At 37.1% G+C, this 22,160-nt stretch overlaps 1 protein-coding gene across 9 annotated transcripts in view; it reads right to left on the bottom strand.

The window, feature by feature from the left end:
- The window catches only part of Nup58 (nucleoporin 58), a 48,873-nt gene that overhangs the window by 17,663 nt on the left and 9,050 nt on the right, over positions 1-22,160 (bottom strand). For 2 of the 9 annotated variants that reach the window (XM_087584936.1, XM_087584934.1), the window contains exons 5-14: positions 21,593-21,703; positions 20,010-20,034; positions 18,843-18,908; positions 17,391-17,565; positions 13,658-13,737; positions 12,210-12,328; positions 11,739-11,821; positions 8,339-8,540; positions 2,981-3,028; positions 1,087-1,182 (exon numbers count right to left, since the gene is read on the bottom strand). In XM_087584936.1, coding sequence (XP_087441062.1) covers positions 1,087-1,182; positions 2,981-3,028; positions 8,339-8,540; positions 11,739-11,821; positions 12,210-12,328; positions 13,658-13,737; positions 17,391-17,565; positions 18,843-18,908; positions 20,010-20,034; positions 21,593-21,703 — 1,005 coding nt within the window. Of the gene's footprint in view, positions 1-1,086; positions 1,183-2,929; positions 3,029-3,587; positions 3,720-8,338; positions 8,541-11,738; positions 11,822-12,209; positions 12,329-13,657; positions 13,738-17,390; positions 17,566-18,842; positions 18,909-20,009; positions 20,035-21,592; positions 21,704-22,160 lie in introns of those variants that run through there. The other 7 variants (XM_087584935.1, NM_139091.2, XR_015637869.1 and 4 more) reach the window with 5 other exon arrangements.

Genomic DNA, 22,160 nt, shown 5'->3' on the forward strand with positions numbered 1-22,160 from the left:
CTGGCCTACCCTTAAATCCCTCCAAGAACACCTCGACCCGCCTCCATGTTCAAGAGGATGCTAACAATGTACATCATAAGAGTCTCTATAATTTAGCTGCCTGGTTACCTGACACAGTATTCACATTCTAGTCCTGAAACTACTGATTACAAATCTCACTCCGCTGCCACTGTTGATTTTAAATACTACTGAATAATAAATGAAATTTTCTAAAATTGAACACATTTTTTGAATACCACTATTTATCCTTACATATTACATATCAGGACAAGTCAATATTTACAGATATAAAGTAAATGAAAAGGCTGACAAAATTTGGGGTTTTCTTTTTTTTTTTTTTTTTTTTTCGGAGCTGGGGACCGAACTCAGGGTCTTGTGCTTGCTAGGCAAGCGCTCTACCGCTGAGCTAAATCCCCAACCCGGGGTTTTCTACTACAAGTAGACTTGACCTACTTAAAAATTAACGAAGAGCCAAGTCAGTCATTGTTTCTAACCTACCCTGCCCTTAGAATCAGAGGCACCGACAACGGTTTGGACTGAGTGTCTTATGTTGGGCTGCCCGGCGGTACAGGCCTACATTTCAGCTACAATATCCAGCTGAGGCAGGAGCACAAGTGAAAGGCCAGCCTGGGCACTCAGTGAGACCATGGTTCAAAGTGAAAAGTAAAAAGGAAGTTGGAGAAAGAGCTCAGTGGTAGTACTTGCTAAATGTGGGTAAAATCCCTAGTTCCCACCCCCAGTACAAAACGCAACCCAAAAGTTCTCCTGGATGAAAAACAAAACACCAAAATATAATACAGGGCTAATGGGGTGGGGTGGGGTGGGGTATGGGTTAAACCATAAAGTCAGTCACTAGAAGTCAAATGAAGCTCTAGTTAACTGCTTATAAGTCAAACGTAGAAGTCTCAGTACATACAGCCACTGACAGTGAGGCTACACGCTTTAGTTAGGTATACATGCTTCCTCAGAGTAGAACGTACATTAGGGATCTTCAGGGGTTACTGAGAACAAGAACGTGTGTAATCTTTAGTTGATAATGATTTTCACTTTTTAATCTGCCTGGAATTTAGGCAGAAGCACACAAACCTGCACTAAGACTTCCTGAGGGTTTATCTGTTGTTCCAAATCCAAATGTGGAGGCCCCTGTGGTACCGCATCCGAAACCAGAGCTAGTTCCAAATCCTAGTGGAAGGTAATAGAGAAATACACAGTGCACATAAAACACAGATTACAGTGTACTCACAAGAAAACCAACCACCACCACAGGCCAAATAAACGCAATGTTCACAAACACAGATTTACTGAGGCAGTCAGCTACTTAGTCCTCTGCAAAAGACTTCTTGAGCAGATTAATTCTAAATAAAACACTAATTTCTAACTACCCAAACTAGTTTATGACCTAACAACAATTCTTAAAGAACAAGGCTGTTAAAATCAAGATCACATAGATTATTTTCACCTCTGAAATGAGTATGGAATATTAAATATATACCTAGCTGAAGTATTATTTCATTTCAGGAAAGTAAAAAGGCTGGCTAAATTCATAAACAAGATGACTTGCACTTGTAAGTACTAGAATATTCTGAGATAAGTGTGCTCTCTGCTCCTTACTACAAGACTGTCTACTACTTCAATCTATTCTGTGACAGTAAATTTCCTCTTAAAACATTTTTCATCATACAAAGTCCATGAAGAAATTCTAAGTACTCAAAGATAGTTTGTCAGATATTTTCTATATAAACTCCAAATTCTTTTGTTATTATTACAGTCTTATGTTATTTTCCTCATGTAGATGAGGATGACCCAGAACTTCTGATCCTCCTGCCTCCTGAGTGCTGGGATTCCAGTCTATGCCCCCGCTCCCTGTATCTGCAGTTAGGAATGAAACCAGGGCTTCATGTGTGCTGGGAAGCAGCCAGCTAAGACCACCTCCAGCCAAGGTCAGAGTCCATGTTATTCTGCAATGGCTTACGGAAAGACTTAAGTTGGCAGTGAACTATCACTGCCTATAAAAACTCACGACAGAAAGTGGGTCACAGTCAAGAGGGATTGATTGTGCTAGCTCTCATAGCTCTAAAGTTCTCAATGTAGAACAGTTTACAATAAATAGCCATGGAAGCTAATAGCCTCTCTTTAAAATATTTAGTGAAGGGGCTGGGGATTTAGCTCAGTGGTAGAGCGCTTGCCTAGGAAGCGCAAGGCCCTGGGTTCGGTCCCCAGCTCCAAAAAAAAGAACCACCAAAAAAAAAAAAAAAAAATATTTAGTGAAAATACAGGAACATTCATTACCCTCTAATACTATGCCAAAACATAATAAACTGTCAGTTACTCAGAAAGAATTGTGAGTATTTATAATCAATGTCTCTGTAGACTTACCTTACTAGTTTCTGAAACAATTAGAGTAATCTGAATTGCTTATGTCTGTATACAGTCAAACATGCCAAGAGCGCCTCAAAACGACAAAAGTCAAACTGTTTAATTCACAGTAAAACTCTGTTTAAAGTGGTCACTCTCAGGTAAATAAGAAAAGTTAATGATCAGGTATAAAAAAAAAAAAAGCTAACAATCAGGAGTATCTATATGATGTAGTAGACTGGATTCCAAAGTTGTATTAGCACTAATCTTTAAAAGTTCGATTAAGACTAAGTTGATGTAAACTAGGCAATCCTCAAGTCTACACTTGAGCACGCTGACTGCAACACACAGAACCTGCCCACACTTAGCTGTAGTGCTTTCTTCTGTCCACTTTCTTAGAGGACAGGAGGACTTTGTCAGCTCTGACGCGAATGCTAGGAGACAATGACTGTCTGGAGAATCCTGTCTTGCCAGATGGAACCTAACTTCCCAAATACCTCTGAGAGCTGTGTCACAGGCCACCACCAGTCCCACTGCAATAGCTCAATGAAATATGAGAAAATGTAAAGTGTACCTCCAAGGTTTGAAGAACCTAAGCCACTTGATTGCAAGCCAGTGCCAATACCTGAGCCGAATGGCGTTCCAAAACTAACTCCCAGAGACGGCTGTGGCCCTGGTATGAAAAAAAACGGGGGAAAAACAAATTTGCCTTACTCTTTCAAGATTAAAGTTCCTTTATGAGATTATTTTTAAGCTGAACATTGATTATTTTTTTTAACAAACTCCACTTGTTAAAACTTTTGATTTCAAGATGTCTTTCTCACCTAGCTTATCTATCTCAAAGGTTTTATCTGAAGGAAATTTTTTAAATTAATCTGCTTATAGCTACACAGTTAAAAGAGGCTTAACCACAACGAAAAATGTTCAAAAGTTTAAAGTACTGATAATTTGAAATATTTAACGCCTCGCAAGTTATAGCTTTTATATTTCTAGAATTGTTTTAGTTCTACTTGTTTTCTGATACAACTATTTGGTGTAATAATTAAGGTTTTAATTTCTTTTAAAAAAAAAAAATAAGCTCCCAGTATTAGAGTCAAGTTTCAATGATCAAGAGACTGACACTAACATAGCAAAACTATCATGTTACTTCATAAAGTACCCAAAAAATTAGGTATGACTTCTTATAGTACAGAAATGGTATATATAATAAATAGATAAAAAACAAGACAATGTTTTATTTTATTTAATTTATTGTTCATCTTAAAAGCAAACCAATTACACAGTAACATGACAATTCCAACTTGTTCACAAAAGTGATTATTGAGTTCTAGTCTTCAGCTCAGCTACATTTCACCACCCATCACCTGACGAATGAGATGGAGAACGAACATTTACAAAGGCACACGTGCACCTTGACAGACCCAATACATTCAAGGCTTCAGAAGCTCCTTCCCAGTATTCTGGAAAATGCACTCAAAATCAAAGCCACGTGTCATCCTTCCCACACCTGCTATGTTAGAGAATTGGCTGAGTTTGTTTGGCAGCAACAGCATCAAATGCACTAACCCTTCGTGGAAACTACTCTTTTTTTTTTTTTAAACTAAGCAGAATACAAAAATCTAAAAATCTCTCCTTTGATAATAATTTGTGAAAAGTACTCAGTAAGTTTCATAGTACAATCTTAGTCCTGGCCTCTGCAAGCACAGTGGTTAATACATCTTAGAGCTGAGGGAATGCCAAAGCAAACTGCACCTTCAAATTTAACTTCAAAAAACCCAAAGCCTTCACATTGTCCAATGAAGAATGAGGTTTGTATATTCAAAAGGTAGTGTAATTTATAAATCACAAAACAACAAAATGAGGAAGTACATTTTGCTACCCTGGGACAGAAACTGGACTTTTTTAAATAGCTTCTATCCGGAAAACAGAATAACAACTAAGTAGCAGCCAGAGTTCTTATACTACTATTAAAAAAATAAATTAAAAAATATTTTTAAATTTTTACATCCAGTTTGAGATTAATTTAAGAATAAAGATCTGACTAGCAGCTCTTTTGTAAAATGTTACAACAGGAAAAGAAACATATTACTTTCTTATGTCTAACAAGAATAACAGAGAAAGCATATGTCCAGTTTCTTTAACATTGGGAGACTGTCACATTTTAACAGGAGGCACTGCTGGTGGAAGACACTAAAGAACAACGCACACCACAGTCCTCAGCCTTACAGGTTGGGAGAATTACCCAGATAGCATGGATTTTTGTCATATGTAGGTCCATTTTTTAAGAGCAACAGAACAATTTCTGCAATCATATTTAGGACATCAAAACTCAAGACTTTCCATTGCACAAAAGATGCGAGATATTTTGAGTTTTCTACCTTCCCACAAATTCTGAAGGCAACATCATTTATAAAATAGTAGGCAAATGTGTAACATTTTAAATAGTAAAAGCTCATGATAAATTATCTCCCAGGCCAAAGTATGAACATAGTTATACTCTGGCCACCATATATATTAGTTTTGCTATCAGAAAACAGATTCTAAATCCTTCAGGTAGAAGCTATGTAAACAATTCGAGTCACTTTGAAATCTGAATAGTCACTCAATGAGGGGCTCTTAGTTCTACAAGTAAAATCAAATCAATAATATAGACCAATGATTGCCTAAAGTGAAATTTCCATGTAAAGAAACATTTTACAAAAGTTTCCATAATAAATTCACATACAACAAAATCAGGTTTAGCACTGTAATTCATATTTTCTAGAATAAATATTCACCTTATTTAATGTAAAACTGTATTTATAGGAAAAAGACTAAAGTGCTAGAATTTCTTATAATTTTCATAGTCACCAAAAATGTCTAATGTAATTACCATTGTTACTTGTAAGTCACCTTTTAAAATAACAAAAATGCCTTCCCCTGATAAGAAAAACTGATTCTTGCTACTTTTAATGGGGAATGTTCCTTTGGTTATTAAAACAACAAAATCATGAAGCCACAAGAAACTAAAACGAAATATTTAACATTTCTGATTTAACACTACACCTTAAATGTCCAAACCTTCGCCTAAAGCTAGAAAGCAGGAATTCTTCACAAATGCCTCAGCTCTCCTTAAAAAAATGGAAGCTAAAGTCACATGAGAAAAATCTTATGTAAACATCAACAACTTTTAAGTGTGAAAACACAACAAAATTTAACCTTAGTATACTGATTGAAAAAAATCCACCCCAAGTCAAGATCATATTGAAAAATCTAATATAAATCTACTAAGGTTTTTGGGAGATCAGAGGAACATCTGCGGACAAGTGTTCATGAGCTTATCCACACACTGATATTCACTTGTGTGAATAATCTGGGTTTTCAGGAACTCAGTCTTCACAACAAGAACCACAAATTAAATATACCTAAGCTCAACTGTGTATTTGATTTTGTTAAAAATAAGGAATAGAGGCAGTTAAGTAGTAGACTTGTTAGCACATACAAGGTCCTGGGCTCAATCCTATACCATTACCACCACCACCACCAAAAACAAAACAAAACAAAACAAAAAGTCCTTTAATTAAGTCCATCCTTCCATCTCCTAGAAAGACAACAGAAAAAAGAAAGCTACCTTTAAAAAAAAAAAGCAACAATCTAAGAAAAGCTATTGTCCTTTTGTGTCACTATTTATAGCAATTAAATAAAAAATCTATATGCAAAGAAAACACTTGAATAACGCACATCTATATAGCAAGTGCTGTGTATAAAAACATACAAGCTTATCCAGTTTCTCTAGATAGTTTCAAATTGGGACTTAGGGAATTTCACGAAAAGTACTGCACAGGAGTATCTCCCTGGGTACAGAACAAAATCTAACAGGGCTTAACTAAATGGGATGCAATTCATAACACCATTACCCATGTATCTAACAGATATCCTAAAACCTCACAATCCAGCATCCGAACTAAGAACTAAACCAGCATTTGTAATGGGAGGGTATAAAGTGACTACAGATCCAGAAAGAAGCTTTTAGGAAAACAAAATGGGAAAGAAATATAATGCAGATTGTTACCACTGTTACTTATCAATAGTTAACAACCTGATTCAACTAAAGTACAAATACTGTAAGATTACCAAGGTTAATAAATTTCAATTTCTGCCACATAATTAGAGAGTCTTATATATACTCTAAAACTACAAGAACATACTATAAGCAGGAATTGCTCCTGGTGCGTGTGGGAGGAAGCCAAGTAAAAAGTTAACAGGCAAAATTAAAGCCCATGAGTCAAAGCTTTCAGTAACTCCTGCAAGCTTAGCAAATATTCTTTATAAGACAGAGCAAAGGCCTTCCCTATATTATCTACTTTTGTATTTGAAAACCTAGCTCACAGGACATACCATATTTATAGAATAAACACTTTTTTCATGTCTGTGCCTATAAACTTCTTAAGTCTAATGTTAAAAAGTTTTTTTTTAAAAAAGCTAGGTGTGGTGGCTCATGCCTTTAATCTCTGTAGGCAGAGGCAAGCAGACCTGTGAGTTCCAAGACAGCCAGGGATACACAGAGATATTCTATTTAAAAAAAGGGGGGGGGGGGTGGATGGGAGAGAACCACAACCCTTTGACAGGTGATTTTGCTTCATATTTAGTAATATACTACAGAAGAAATTAATTTAGAGCCCAAGAATTTGGACAAGTCTCTTTTCTCAAGCTTTACTTATTCTCTTGAAAATAAAGTATATTTTATTGACATGTATCCAAACCACATTTCTCTATCTTATCTTAGGGATGATGAACAGTGACTGACTAGCTATTAAATAATGAGAACTGAAAATCATACTGTTGGGACTGATACCCCATTACTCCAAAGCATAGTCTGTCTACACAAGTCTACACTCTAGCCAGCTAGAGAGCTACTAGATAGTGCTTATGGGAACCACCATTCACACAGATCCAGCCATGGAATGTGGAGTATTTGGCCTAATTCCATCAACAACTTTTTACTTGATGGCAGGTCAATGCTGTCATTCAAATGTGAAAACAGTGACTAGAACATGCTAGTACAGGTGGCCTGAATGCAATCCAAACATCTATTTTGTTTAGTTTTTACTTTTTAATATTGCAGTTTACTACTAGATTATATGAAACTGTCAGAAAGACATACACTACAGAATAAGGCTCACTCAAAAATTTATAAATCATCAAGGGAGGAAAGGTAAACTATTAAGACTGCACTTTTCTATGTCAAACTTCAAACCCGATAAAAACTACCAGGAATAAGACAACTGATCAACTTCCAAAATTCCAAATGCATCACTGAAGAACCACAGCACAGAACACTGCAAACGGTATCCAACCAAGGACTGAGGTCTCCACGGTGCGCAAGCCAAGCTCGACCCTTCCCGGTCTCGCTAGTGCTCAGTCCACTAGAGTTAAAAAACCCCAGCATGCATCTTCTTCAAACCTCATTTCCTCTCTTTTAGAGGAACTGTTATTTTTTCTAGTCAAAGTACATCCAAATAGACCTATTAACCTTAAACACACATCTTCAATAGAAATGTAACTGCATCCAGATTGTTAGTACTCTGCAATCATATACGAGACTGAGAATGCACCATCAATTATCATACCTAAAAAATGCAACACGTGGTACATGGATTACCTCTGACTTTAAAACAATAGAGAGCACAATCACAACTTGAGAATCTAATGTTTTCTTAAGTGTAATTCAGTAGTGAAACACTATATTCTAAAGGGTGTCTATAGCAATACAGCAAATAACAGTAAGTAAATTCACAATGGTCAGCATCGGATGTATAGTTATTGCTAAACTACCCTGCCTTTTGTCTCAGGTATGTTTATAATTGTGTCTATCACATTTTAGATTGGAACAGCTATTCATAGAAATTTTGTCAGTGCTCACATAAAAGGAAGACTTATAAAAATGCACATAATGTTCTCTGCATTTGAACAGTAAGAAGCTATAACTTGAATGCATTCAGACCTGTAGCAGGCTGTTGCTGCTGTGTAAGTGTTGCAGCCATGGCAACGGCTGCTGCGTTTGGCATGGTGCTGAAAGGCGTGGGTCCAGTAGTAACTCTGGGTGCATTCTGCCACTTCTTGGCTTCTGTTCTCCTGGCTTCAAACACATCCCCAGCATCACCCAAAAACATTTTTCTGTAGCTGAGATACTGTTCTTTAAGCACCTAAAAAGATGGAAGGGAGGAAGGGAGGGGAGAAAGAAACTAAGTTCCATGTTGGAAACACGTATTTCTATTAAATGAGTTGGAAAGATAACAACCCTGGCCACATTCTACATTCCGAGTACACTACAAATGAGACGCTGGTAATGGACACTGACAAGGCACAGCCTGAAGCCCATCACTCCTGAGTACTGTTTGTTACAGCTGTCATAACCTTTACAACACCCCCTGAAATACTCGGGTTTCACGGGCTAAGATCACAGGCAAGCAGAATAATATTTAAATAGGTACTACAGTTTATCACAAACTTTTCCCTTAAGCATCCAACCTCCTTATAACCTTCAAATTGGAAGTATTAAATATATACCAGTTAAATAAATTTCTAAATGCCTGGGTACTGTATGATAAAATAAGATTTCACACTTTTTTTTTTTTTTTGGTTCTTTTTTTCGGAGCTGGGGACCGAACCCAGGGCCTTGCGCTTCCTAGGCAAGCGCTCTACCACTGAGCTAAATCCCCAGCCCCCAAGATTTCACACTTTTAAGAACAGAAAGGCTGAGGGAATAAGGAGGGCTTCAATTTTGTCAAATAAAATTACCAAGTAACCTAATTCAATATATAGCCCCATTAAGGCCATCAATCCTATTTCATATTAAGTATAAAATATGTTTATTACAGATCTAGTCTAATCATACAGATTTTATTCCAATTTTTGAAGAGATAGTCTTCACATTTCTCACCTTTCTTAAATACTAGGGTCTCTGTGGCTACCAAACACACACTTACAAATCTCATTGGTATACTACTGAAAGCCACTGCCATCGTTTTATGTGGCTGTCCATTTTTAATACTTCACTACTGCTATAAAGGACCAAGGTGGACCTGCTAAGAACTGAGTATTAAGAAATATGGCATTAGCAGCAAGGTGAGGAAAACAAGTCTTCTTACTGTTCTCAAATCCATCCTTCCTTTCCCTGTGTTCTATATACATTCCCACACAGGGTGCAACTTCCAACAACATGAAGTAACGGCCCAAGACCTGACAAAACATGTTTTAAAGGGGGAGGGGACTACTCACACACCTCACACCAACCATGATTTATGATGATTTTTTTCTTTTTCCTGGAAAAATCCTGTTTTTTCAGACAGGGTTTCTCTGTGTAGCCCTGGCTGTCCCGAAACTTGCTCTACAGACCAGGCTGGCCTTGAATATATGATGTATTTTAAAACTTCCCATTTGATAATGCCACTGAGGTGCGCTGGGTAAGGTAATAGAAGTCTCTTTCAATCGGTAAATGCCCATGGGAACCAAGATAATTTCTTGTCAGATACACAAAGATAAGCACAAACCTGGAGCTTGTATGTTTAGCTTGCTTAGAATATGAAAATAGATGGTAAAATAATTTCCTGGCTAGTTGTTAACTTGACATAAGCTACAGTTATTTGGCAAGACGGACTCTCAACTGAGAACATGCCTCTGTAAGACTGGCCTACTGGCGAGTCTGTTAAGGATTTTCTTCACTAGTTACTGATGTGAGTGGTGCCAACCCTGGGCAGGGGTCCTGGTTTGTCTGACAGAGCTGGCTGAGCCAGGCCCAAGAAGCAAACAGTGCTGCTTTAGTTCCTGCTTCAATCCCTGCCCTGCCTTTCCTCAGTAACACAGAGTGACCTGAGATTATGTAAGAAGAGATAAACCCTAGCCTTCCCCAGGCAATTTTGGTCATAGTGTTTTGTCACAGCTACAGAAACCCTAACCAAGACACATAACAAATCTGATCAAAATCACGTCTTTGGTTCTTAGAAGTATATTTAAATAAAACAAGAAATAACTAGCGGAGCTGAGACAGGAGCTCCAGGCCAGTTTAGGCTATACAGCAAGACTCTGTCTCAAACAGAAAACAAATGAGAGACAACAGATAATTGAAATATCTACTTATGGCAATCTCAGTGTGTTTTCTGTCCTCTTTAACAAAAAGGCTGGTTTTCAAACCATCACAGAAAAAGTTGCTAACTTTAACCTGGCCTGGTTTTACAGGTCTAAAATCTCAGATGCTCTCAAAGATGAGGCAGAGTAACAAACTGAAGACTTGTCTGAGATGCAGTCGAGCTCAAGGCTGGCCTACTCACTTATCAGCTCACAAGCATCTGTAACTCCGGTTCTAGAGGAACTGATGCCCTCTTCTAGCCTCCATGGGCACTACACACACATGACACCCAGATATGCATGCATGCAAGCACTTACACACAGGACTCTCAAAGGAATTTTAAAATAACAAAAGAAACAAAAGCTCTGAGAGTGGCAACTTGACCAAACAGCAGGATCTGAGGACGGCTGGAGTGGAGCAGAGGAACCTGGGCACTCATCATACCGTGTTCTACTATTTTGTTTGCTTGGAAACATTCATAATAAACTAAATTTTAAAATAGCAGAAGACATACCTCAACAAGAATAATCTGACTAGTTTAAAATCTTACAGCGGCATTTATCATAGATTGATAAGTCTCAAGAAACTCTGATAGTCTTCAGAAATTTTCTTAAAGTTTCAAATCTTTTGGTGTATACTAACAATTTTATAATGACCCAGTTTAAAACAGCTAACTTTTAAAAAAAAATTCTATTACAACGAATCAAACAGATATGAACATAATCAATGAACTGTCTCCATAATTTACTCAGAGTCAGACTAAGCAGCTTTGAATTTAAGCATTTTCTGGAGTAAAGATAACTAAGAACTTATATTTAACTAGCTGCAAAAAGGGTATACTTTTACATTTCACTTAAATAAAAAAAAAAAAAAGAGCCATCTGTCTGACCTGCACATAAATAAAAATTTAGAGCTAACATAATTACATAAAGATCAAAATATTCAGTAATAAATTATTTTATTTACAGTATTCAAATAAACATTACATTATTTGGTAAAAAAAAGAGTTTCCTGTATTTAAAAGGAATTGTAAACAGGTTTTCTTTAGCTTTATGATCAATAAATATTAATAAAACACACATTACATTGAGTCAGCATAAAGAAGGATTTGTCACTAGGGATGTTTGTTTTCTATAGTACAGTTTATACTGCTGGAAACAACCTGAATGTAGGTTTCACAAACATACATCATCTAGTGATGAGGGAAAACAGGTGTTAACATCAGTTATTCTCAAAGCCCTATATGCAGACAGGTGAACAGGCAAGGAATGCTTACCTTGACATTTTCATGAATGGACTGAAGTTGTGCAGCTAAAGCTACAAATGTTTGATAAATTTTCTGCATAGCCATTGATAAGTCTGTAAAAGAAAATTATGAAACAAATATGTAACAATTAATTTTCTATTACTCTGACCTAGTTTTGGTAATTAATATTAATATGTAGAAGGAAAAAACTATCAATGCTCCTTTACAATACAGAAGACAGCAGGCTAAGAAGACTGAGAGGGCACTGCCATTAGTAACTTAGAAAGGAAGGGGAAGTTCCAGACTGTCCCTCTTGTCATCGAAGTAGTTATTTACAATGAAGCATTTCCAGGGAACTAAGACTTACCAAAGAGTTTTTAGATTTCCATAGAACATCATAAGACAAGCTCTAATAGTTATTTGCACACCTACGATACGAGTTTAACCGCCCATCAATAACACAGTGCTGCTGTCACAGAATTACCAGAGGAGGGCTGTTACCTTGCGGAGTTATATGTGAATTGTTTGCTTGAGTGGCAAGATGGTTTTCTAGTTCTTCAATCTGCTGCCTGTACTGCTGAAGCTGTACCTCAAATTGCTGAACCAAGACTCTGAAGTAGCTATAAAGGGTTACACCAAATATTTGAAACATTATTGCCTTTATACTTAAAAATACAAATAAATAGTTAAATGTCCCCTTTTAAGTGGGGCTTTCAATTTAGGATGAGGATATAATTCACAGATATCACTGTAGCAAACTCTCAGGCATTCAATATTACTGAGTATCATTATTCCAATCACGGAGGTCACATCACAAAGTGACTTTACAGTCTTTGAAGTAGCAAGGTCATCTAACGAAAGTTAGGACTCACCTATTATAGCCAGGAAGAGATTAAGAAGAGTTACAAATAAACACAACATGACCCTAACCCCACAACAGATCCTAGGAGGGGAACGTGCATTAATGAGGGAGGAGGGGATCGGGACAATTCTAAGTTGTTTCAGTTAAAAATGTTTAATCAATGTTAGTTTCCCACTGTTGATAACTGCACTATAGTACAGTATGTCACCATTAGGGACAGTGAAGTAAGGGATTATGCAAATTCTTCATACGACGATTTTTTTCATGTTCTCTAGAAGCCTAAAGTTGAAAAAGTTAAAGTACAGCTTCACTAAATTTTACAATCAAGTATTTAACAGCTTTTAGAATAATATAAAAATGTGTAATCGACGGCGGGGAGGGCAATATAGTGAGAGGTAAGGCACATGCCAGGGAAAGAGGTAGGAAAATGAGGTGAAGGGGACAGGAGGGATGAGTAGGTGCAAAGCCTTTTGGCAACATGAACTATGTTGTTAGTAGGAAAAAGGCAAGGTGACGTCCGAATGGAAGCATGTCAGGCTAATCTGAGGAGATAGTATCAGTTCTTTCCTGAACTTGGTCAACTGTAGTGTTATGTAAGCAGTTATCCTTAAGAAGTCATTATTTTGCAAACAATACATGGTGTTGGAGGAGGAATGTAAAAGAGACTTACAGAATGTGAAAACAAAATACATGTGATAAATTTAATAAGGGATTTGGATAAATAGTACATATAAAATCCATAGTTTCCATAGGGAAAAGGAAAATGAGGAGAGTAGAGGAGCAAGAATCAGGCCCGCACACACAAACCTCACCTCCAAGGTCACTAAGACCTTGAGTGATGGATTGAAAAAGAGGTAACACAGGGCTGGAGTGGAGCACACTAGCTACACTAGTGAACACTTGGACTCTGTCATCTTATCAAAGGTAGTCGGAAATTCAGATCTTAGCCCTTAAGTGAGCTAATACACCACTCTCTTCGGAGAATTAGGAGAAATCATTATAAAGCTCCAAGGTAAGCCTTCCCATGTAGCAGACCAAAACTTCTGTGCTCTGCTGTTCTGTTTAAAAACAAAATCCAGTAACTTACTCAGCAGGAGCTGTATTTTCATGTTGGAGTCCAGGTGGTGTTTTCTGGGTTCTTAAAGCTATTTCCGCATTCTTTAACTCCTAACACACCAGATTTTAAAAACACATACAGGAAACAAATAAACAAAAACACCAGGTAAGAGGCTAGTATATAAACTATTTCTTAACTGAGATGTCAAACTGAATGGACATACTTTAACAAACAACAGAACAAGCTGCTTTACATGCTGCTGAAACCGCTTTTGAAAGAAGACAAATTAAGCTCTCTGTAAATTTTATGATAAAAATATACTGATCTTTTTTGAGGAACTGTGCACAAAATTCTCCAATTTTTATAAAATGAACTAAACTACAATGAAAGGATTATGGTACTGTTTTAAAACCTTCACTACGCAAATGTAGAAAATACTGTTTTTAAGAAAAAGTAAGCAGTTAGAACAAAGCAGAGGCAGATATCAGCAAGGATTACATCTGGATAGCTGAGGCCTGACACTAACACTGCTGAATGCTTTGCTCATGCCGTCTCCTCAGGAATAAGCCCGCACCACAGCTGCTTCTCTTCTTGCAGGTGAGGAAGTGGGTCCCAGACTCTCCTTGTCTAAGGCACTGTGTGGCACGGTGTGGGAAGCCTACAAGCCTTCTACTCTTCCTCAACGCCATCAAACCTACCCAGTGAGTCTTCAGGACTAATGCTCTCTTTTTAAACACCTTATACTCCATATTCCTGACATTCCACTACTCTTTTCAACTTCTATTTTTTAACTTACTTTTTAAAAAGAAGTCACATAAACTTATGTTGCCTATCCTAACTTTTCCCTGTGTTAAACTAACAAGCTGTCAAAGTCAAAATGGTTGTTTAAACAATTTTATTTTTTGTTTTTGAGACAATGCCCTATTATGTAATCCAGACTAGCCGCAACTCACAATCCTCCTGCCTCAGCCTCCTACCTACCTCTCCAGGCATGCATGGCCTTTTCACCCTTCGGTTTCTACCACCCAGCACCTCTCACTACCTACTTATATGAGTGCAGGATTCTGCAGTAACAAACTCCTGGCAGATCTTCACATATGCCTAGGTCATACTCCTGGCCTCTGTCTCTTCTCTTTCCTGAACACAAACCTTTGTAATACTTAAAACCTTTTTATTTTCTAGACTTACCATAAACATTATCATACACTAGACTCATAATAAAACTGTCAACTTCAGTCCTTTCTGCCTGGACACATTTTATCTCACTGATTTAAAGATTCTTTGTTGTTCTTGTTGTGGTTATTTTTAGCAGAGTCAGGTTTGGTCCTTAAAGCCAAAAGTCCTCAAAAGATACAGTTTTTTAAAACAGTTCATTGAATGCTATGACAACAAAACCCAACAACATAGCATTAATACACCTGTCATCCACTCCAATCAAACATACACAAAAGAACACAACCAACCTACTTAACTTACTTATTAACTTACATAGTACCTAGAGTTGCTTTGCCAAAAACATGACTGATAGATAGATAGATAGATAGATAGATAGATAGATAGACAGACAGACAGACAGACAGACAGAGAGACAGACTGTTTATGAGGCTTTGTATCCGTCAGTCTGTCAACCTTCAAAGAATCCGTTTATTTCCTAGAAAGGTTTTCTTCAAAGAAAATTTTTGGAGTAAAGATTGGTGATAATATCACAAAGAACTCAGTGCACTACTTAAACCAACAGTTCTAACTTTGGGTGAGGATTAGTCCTTGACATAGACTTTCAGGCTTTGCGAAGAATCTTCAAGTGGCACTTCCTTAAAGCTCTGCCATGTGAGCTTAACTACCCTAGGCTCTACCTATGTAAGTCTCTTACTATTTCATTCAGCCCCACTATCTTTTTATCCCAAGACTTTCCAATTCTGCTACATACATCCCAATTCTGACTCCATTCTGAACGAATGGAGTCATTCAGTTCTAGAATAACAGTGCATTCATGAATACTGCTGGGATTCTTAGTGGTCAACCTGATTACATGCCAGGAATTAACTAAAACCTTCACTTTGTGAGGCATTTTTTTCCCCAATGAAATCATTAGAAGTAGGAAGACCCACTCTTTGAGGTAGGAAGATCCACCTTTAATCTGGGCCATACCTGGTGGCAGCCTATATAAAGGATGTGGAAGAAGGAAGCTAGTTCTCTTACCCTGCTTGCTCTCACTGTTAAGTCATTTCTTAATGGCCATTAAAGTCTATATTTCTTTGGGAGTACAGCATTTACTGAAGACCAGCTGAGACATCTGGCCACACAGACTGAAGAAACTCTGGTTGGACAAGCTAGACAACAGCCTGTAAGCCCTTCTAATAAATCCCTTCTATATATACATATACATTCATTCTCTAAGTTCTGGTCCTCTAGAGAACCTTGACTAACACAGATTCTCTTAGTTTGCCACCTCCTTTACTGGCTAATGGTAATGTTTTATGAATGGACAAATTCATGTATTTCACATACAAAATTCAGTTTCATGATTTCATGTTTAATCAAAGCATAAATATTCACTTAGCTAAAGCATAATTAACATTTTGGTTTTTTTTTCTAGAAAGTACCCAATGATAAAATAACCGAGAAAATGACAAAAAAAAAAAAAAAAAAAAAAAAACCAAAAAAACAAAAAAACAAAAAAATGTCCAAGAAAAACACAGATGAATATTGTGCTCATATTTAATGAAAAGATTAGGCAGTGGGACCCTGAGACCAGAAAAGTCTTCCAATTCCCTTTAAACATCACAGTTTAAAACAGCCATTTTAATAGTTTTTTAAAATTATTCTTGAACAAATGACTTAAAAGACATATTACAAAGCTACCCTTGGAAGTTCTATTGAGGGGGTTGGGGATTTAGCTCAGCGGTAGAGCACTTGCCTAGCAAGCGCAAGGCCCTGGGTTCGGTCCCCAGCTCCGGAAGGAAAAAAAAAAAAAAAAAGAACCTCTGGTTTGGGAAGTTCTATTGAAAATTCTATCACTTCATTTTGAGGAGCAATTGATAATCCTAGAATGAAAAGGCATCACATGAAACTTAACCCGTAACTCAGTCAAGATGGTAGGAAAGGATGACTTTCTAATTACAACACATAAAGTACAAGTAATTTCTGTATTATCACTCTCCGTCTGTGAGGTAGATAAAAACCACTTATCTGTATTACATGTATGATGCCACAGATGGAGAAAATTCAGTAGTCACAAGTGACAGATATTAGTCTTATTATTCTCATTATGTAGGTTTAACCAAGACTAGCAAATAAAGTTAAACTTAATACTAACAAGGCATGTCATAGTTTTTAATTTATATAACTGACAAATTAGAAAACATTTTCTGTCTTGGTATTTCCCTCCTTTCTAAGGTAAGCGCAGCCAGAAGCACTCGGATGAGAGTTCATGGTTGAGGGTGGAACCAGCAGGGGCTGTTCTTCAGCCTCTAACAACGTTCTCTACAGATTTAATTACATAATAAGGATAACAGTACCTATTCCAAACGGCTGTCATGAAAACTAATTTAGGCTAAAAAGTATAAACTAAAAACTACTTATTGTTATATATACATACAGCGGTCATACTTAACATCAAATAAAAAGTACTAACAGCAATTTAAAGTTTTACCATCTCCCATCTTCTTAATAGTGTGTAAACATCCAACTTTATAATTAAGTAAATTCCTGCTTCAGGAACACGAACACACACACACAGAAAAATGGCTGCCGACTGGCATACCTGAGCAGTTTCTAACTTCAGTTTGTCAATATTGAGTGTGTTCCTCTGCAACCCACTAGCAGCCAATGACAGGAGCTGCTTCAGGGCCTTGATGTCCTCCTGGACTTTAAGCATTGCTTTGGAAGACATTCGACTAATTTCTTCTTGGACTTGTTTTTGTTCCTTGACAAATTTCCTAAAAGAACAAAAGAACAAAAGTGAAAGGAATGAGGACTGGAAGGGAAGGGCTGGAGGTGGGGAAGAAAGGGATAGAAATGATGTGTGTGGAGACAAGCTGGAGAGATGATCAACAAATAAGAACACTAAACTAGTCTAGCACAAGTCCCAGGTTCAGTTCCCAGCATCCCATACATTTGCTCACAATCCCCTTGCCATTTCTACCTCCAGTTCAAGGTCCTCTTCTACCTGCATAGGCACCACACACACAATGCAGGCATACAGGCAGGCAAAACACTTATAAAGTAACTCTTTAGGAAAAGAAAAGTTAAAAAAAATAAACAAAAAGAGACCAAGATCTAAAAAAATTTCCCCTAGAGAAAAAGAAGTACATTTATAATAAGGTGGTTATTGTACTGGCTGATTCTGTGTGTCAATTGGACACAAGCTGAAGTTATCATAGAGAAAGGAGTCTCAGTTGAGGAAACACCTCCATGAGATCCAGCTGTAAGGCATTTTCTCAATTAGCGATCAATGGGGGGAGGACCCAGTCCATTGTAGGTGGTGCCATGCCTGGGCAGGTAGTGCTGGGTTCTATAAGACAACAAGCTAAGCAAGCCAGAGGAAACAAGGCCATAAGTAACATCCCTCCATGGCCTCTGCATCAACTCCTGCTTGAGTTCCAGTCCTGACTTCCTTTGGTGATAAACAGCCACGTGGGAGTGTAAGCTTGAATAAACCCTTTCCTCCCCAACTTGCTTCTTGGTCATCATGTTTGTGCAGGAATACAAACCCTGATTAAGACAGTCATAGTCTAAAATTTGAAAACTTAATTCACTTTTTTTTTCTTTTTCCAGACATGCTTTCTCTGTGTAACAGTCCTGGCTGTCCTAGAACTCTATTTGTGCACCAGGCTGGCCTTGAACTCAGAGTTTCATAAGTGTCTGCCACCCAAGTGCTAGGATTAAAGGCTTGTGCCACCACCACCTGACACACTTTAATAGAATGGTACGTACAGAATTTTAACTCTTACTTTTCTGATTAAAAATTTTCAACATTATTTGTGTGTGCATGCTATTTTTTGTCAACTTGACACAAACTAGAGACATTTGGAAAGAGAATCTTAATTAAGGAGGTGCCTCCATCAGACTGGCCTGTAGACAAGTCTACTGGGCATCTTCTTGATTGAAGATGTGAAAAAGGCCCGGCCCATAAAATATTTAGCAAAAAGATATTTCCCCTAAAATGTACCAAAGCATGTTCAAGTTTTATTCTGTAACTACACTCGGTACTTACTGGAGATTCTCAACATCCTGACAGATGACAGGAGGAAGGTTTTCATCTTTCAGGGCTTTGCTATCCCTAAGGAAAAGCCACACTGCATTAATGCCGTCCACAGATGCGTCAACACCACCCAGAGTCTAAGAATTGACAAGTGAGTCCTATTTTCCTGTGAGGAATGAATATATCTATGTTCTCTACTTATAATTTTATTCCAGTCTTTATAAAGAAAGTAATTTTCTTGACATGAAAATAACTTTAACAATTTATCTGACACCAATATTTCTTACCAAAAATTGGTGTCCATCACAAATATTCTGAAAAATATTTAAATGCCTGAAAAAAATTAGAAAGTACTAGACTGAATGAGATGTTGAACTAAGTTTCTTCTGATCCAAAGATTCTATGATTAACATTCAATTTTAAAAAATTAAGATATTTTTAAAAACCTACAGCTTTTTTTCATGAGATTACAGTTTTTCAGCATAATTTAGAATTTCATAACTTTCACTCAAATAGGAAAATTCAGCCTACTGACATAAGCTTTCAATTTTGGGTCATGTATGTCCAGCTAACTGTTAATCTATATAAATATACAAAATCTGAAACACCTCCAGTGTCATAGATATTCAACCTTAATAGGTTAAAGCAATGCATGCTTGTGGAGTGAACCTGACTATGCCTGTATAAATAATTCATAAACTAAGCAGGTAACTGGCAGGTAAAAAAAGTGGCCATATTCCGAGCACGCATACGATACATATGGAAGGTGTTGTCTTGGCTGAAACAGGAGACGTACAATGCACTGGAGTAGTAATCTGTGTGTGTAAAACTGACACTGTAAGGGCTACAGGAATAACTCAGTAGTAAAGCACACACTTAGCAGGCACAAGGTCCTGGGTCAACAGTCAGCACTGACACGGATAAAACTAAAGTATCTGTATTACTGGGAAATGTCAACCACTTTTTCTTAGAAATGGCTTTAAATTTTCTCAATGACTAGTAATCAAAGATTTGACATTTCAGAAGGTTTCCAGAATAATTCATCATTTTTGGCAAACAAATGTTGTTTTGCCCTCTAAATGTATACCTGCTTATAAATCTACTTGCATCTATACAATCTGCCAACAATTTAGTAAATAAAATGTAATTAAAGTTTTTATAGGTAAATTATAAACTTACTCTGGCCTTGTTCCCGTTTTATCACCTAAAAAATTCAAGAAGCTTCATGTAAAAAAGGGTCATTTAACAACAAATTAACACATTCCAAGTTCTAAATTAACAAAAATTAAATAAAATACAAACACCAGTATATGAGTCCCTGTACTGAAGGAAGAAACACAACATGGTGATGGCGATCTGACACCAGGCAGACATTAATTACAGAGCTCGGCTGCATGGACTCTATCGAGATGAAAGAGTTTGTCAAAGTTCTCTGGTATGATCATTTACGTCCCTGTCCGCCAGTCTAACTCCAGAGACTCAAACACCGCCATCACCACTGTCAATGTCCCCACTTCGCCAACCTAACTATCCATCAGCACCCTCAATCCTTGGATTCACTTCTTTCCAAGAACCTTCCCATCTGCCACAAGCACAGACCACATCACACCTCAACAATGGACATCGCTTAAAATGCCAATCCACTACCATTCAACATCTATTTCTTACAGTAGTAATGAGGTATAAATGTTCATAAGGAAATGCTTTCTCCACCTGAGAACTCCTCAATCCTGTGCTCTATACATTCCCTGAGGAACTGCTTATTGTTATTAACACTAATTGAATTTCTGCCTCCTCCAGAGCACAGTGCATCCATTTACTTCCATAAGACACATGATTTCAGAGGTATTAAATGTGAGAAAGCATGTAAAAATCAAGTACTCTAATTTTAATGTCATTTGTCACTTACTTTCAATATAAATGGGCTTTTAGTTCTTCCATGACTATTCATATTTATTTTCCATAAAAATGTGGAATAATTAATTTATCACTACCTTTCACTGCTCAACATTTCCAAATTTGGAACCTTCCTTCTATAAATAAAGTCTAAGATTTGATGAGACGGGGTAATAAAAAACAAGGATTTAATTTTGTTTCCCTAAATAGCTCATTTTCTTAAAACTAATGTAGGGTTGTCGTCTAAATGAGATACCCTCCATAAAATCTGAATACTTGAGACCCCAGTTTTTGAAAATTTGGGTAGGATTGGAGAGGGTGGCCCTGCTGGAGAAGTTTGTCACCAGGGGCTGGCTCAATTTTCAAAAGCCACATGCCATTCCCACTTTGCAGTTTGTTCTTTCCACTTTCTGTTTGCTGTCCTTGATGTGGGCTCTCAAGTGAAGCCCAGCTGCCTGTCACCAACCATCTCTGCTCTGTTACAATTGACTATTAGCCCGCTGGAATAGTAAGGCAAATAATCCTTCTAGAGTTGCCTTGGTCATGGTGCTTTAGCAATAGAATAATAACTATTTCCAATGTTAGCTGAGTAAGAGCAGATTACAGAATAAACAGATCATTGTCCTGATTTACAAATAAGCATTAACATATAAAGTAACATAGCTGTACAAGACATAACTTAAGCTATTTACAGAAGTCAAACTTATGCTCAACACACTGACGATAATATAAACAACCGTGAAGTTTCCACATGAATGAGTCTCAGCAATAGATCACACTAGGGGATCTTTCAGGGAGTTTGAGGAACTGGCGAGCAAGCATCCTAGCAGTGCTGTAAGAACAGGACACGGGGTAACACTACTTACTCTTTTTATCTGATGAGGTACTAAAATCTATACCACCAAGGCCTTCACTGCTGGCTGCTGAAGTAGGTGTTGCAGTCCCCAGAGACAAGCTTAAAGCATTCTGTCCGAGACCTGTAATGAGCGAACACCTTTATCAACCCCGTTTATCAACTTTCCTGACTTTAAGACCACAGATGTTCTCCCTACTTGTTTTAGGAGATTAACATGAAACAAACCTGGGGCATGATTTTGGTAAATATTGATATGTTTGCTGGATTCAAAATTATATTTAGTTTGGAAGTTGGGATCTTTCACTACCAAAGGCCTGACCGTATCTAATTTGACATAGGTAAGCATTCTGTTTTTATTTATTTCTAAAACTTTTTCTACAAAATCCATCTTACGTGATATATTTTCAGGTGAATACATCCTGCTGCTTGATATTTTGGAATTACACAATTTTAAAACAATCTAATATGAATTTATAAAATATAACTGTGATATTCCTTAACTGTTAAGTGTTAACTACACATTCCCAAGTTATTCTTTTTAAAAAAAAAAAACTCGTTTAAAAACTAAGCAACCTTTA

The sequence above is a fragment of the Rattus norvegicus genome, chromosome 15 (genome assembly GCF_021556685.1).
Source record: "Rattus norvegicus strain SHRSP/BbbUtx chromosome 15, alternate assembly SHRSP_T2T, whole genome shotgun sequence".
Lineage (NCBI taxonomy): Eukaryota > Metazoa > Chordata > Mammalia > Rodentia > Muridae > Rattus > Rattus norvegicus.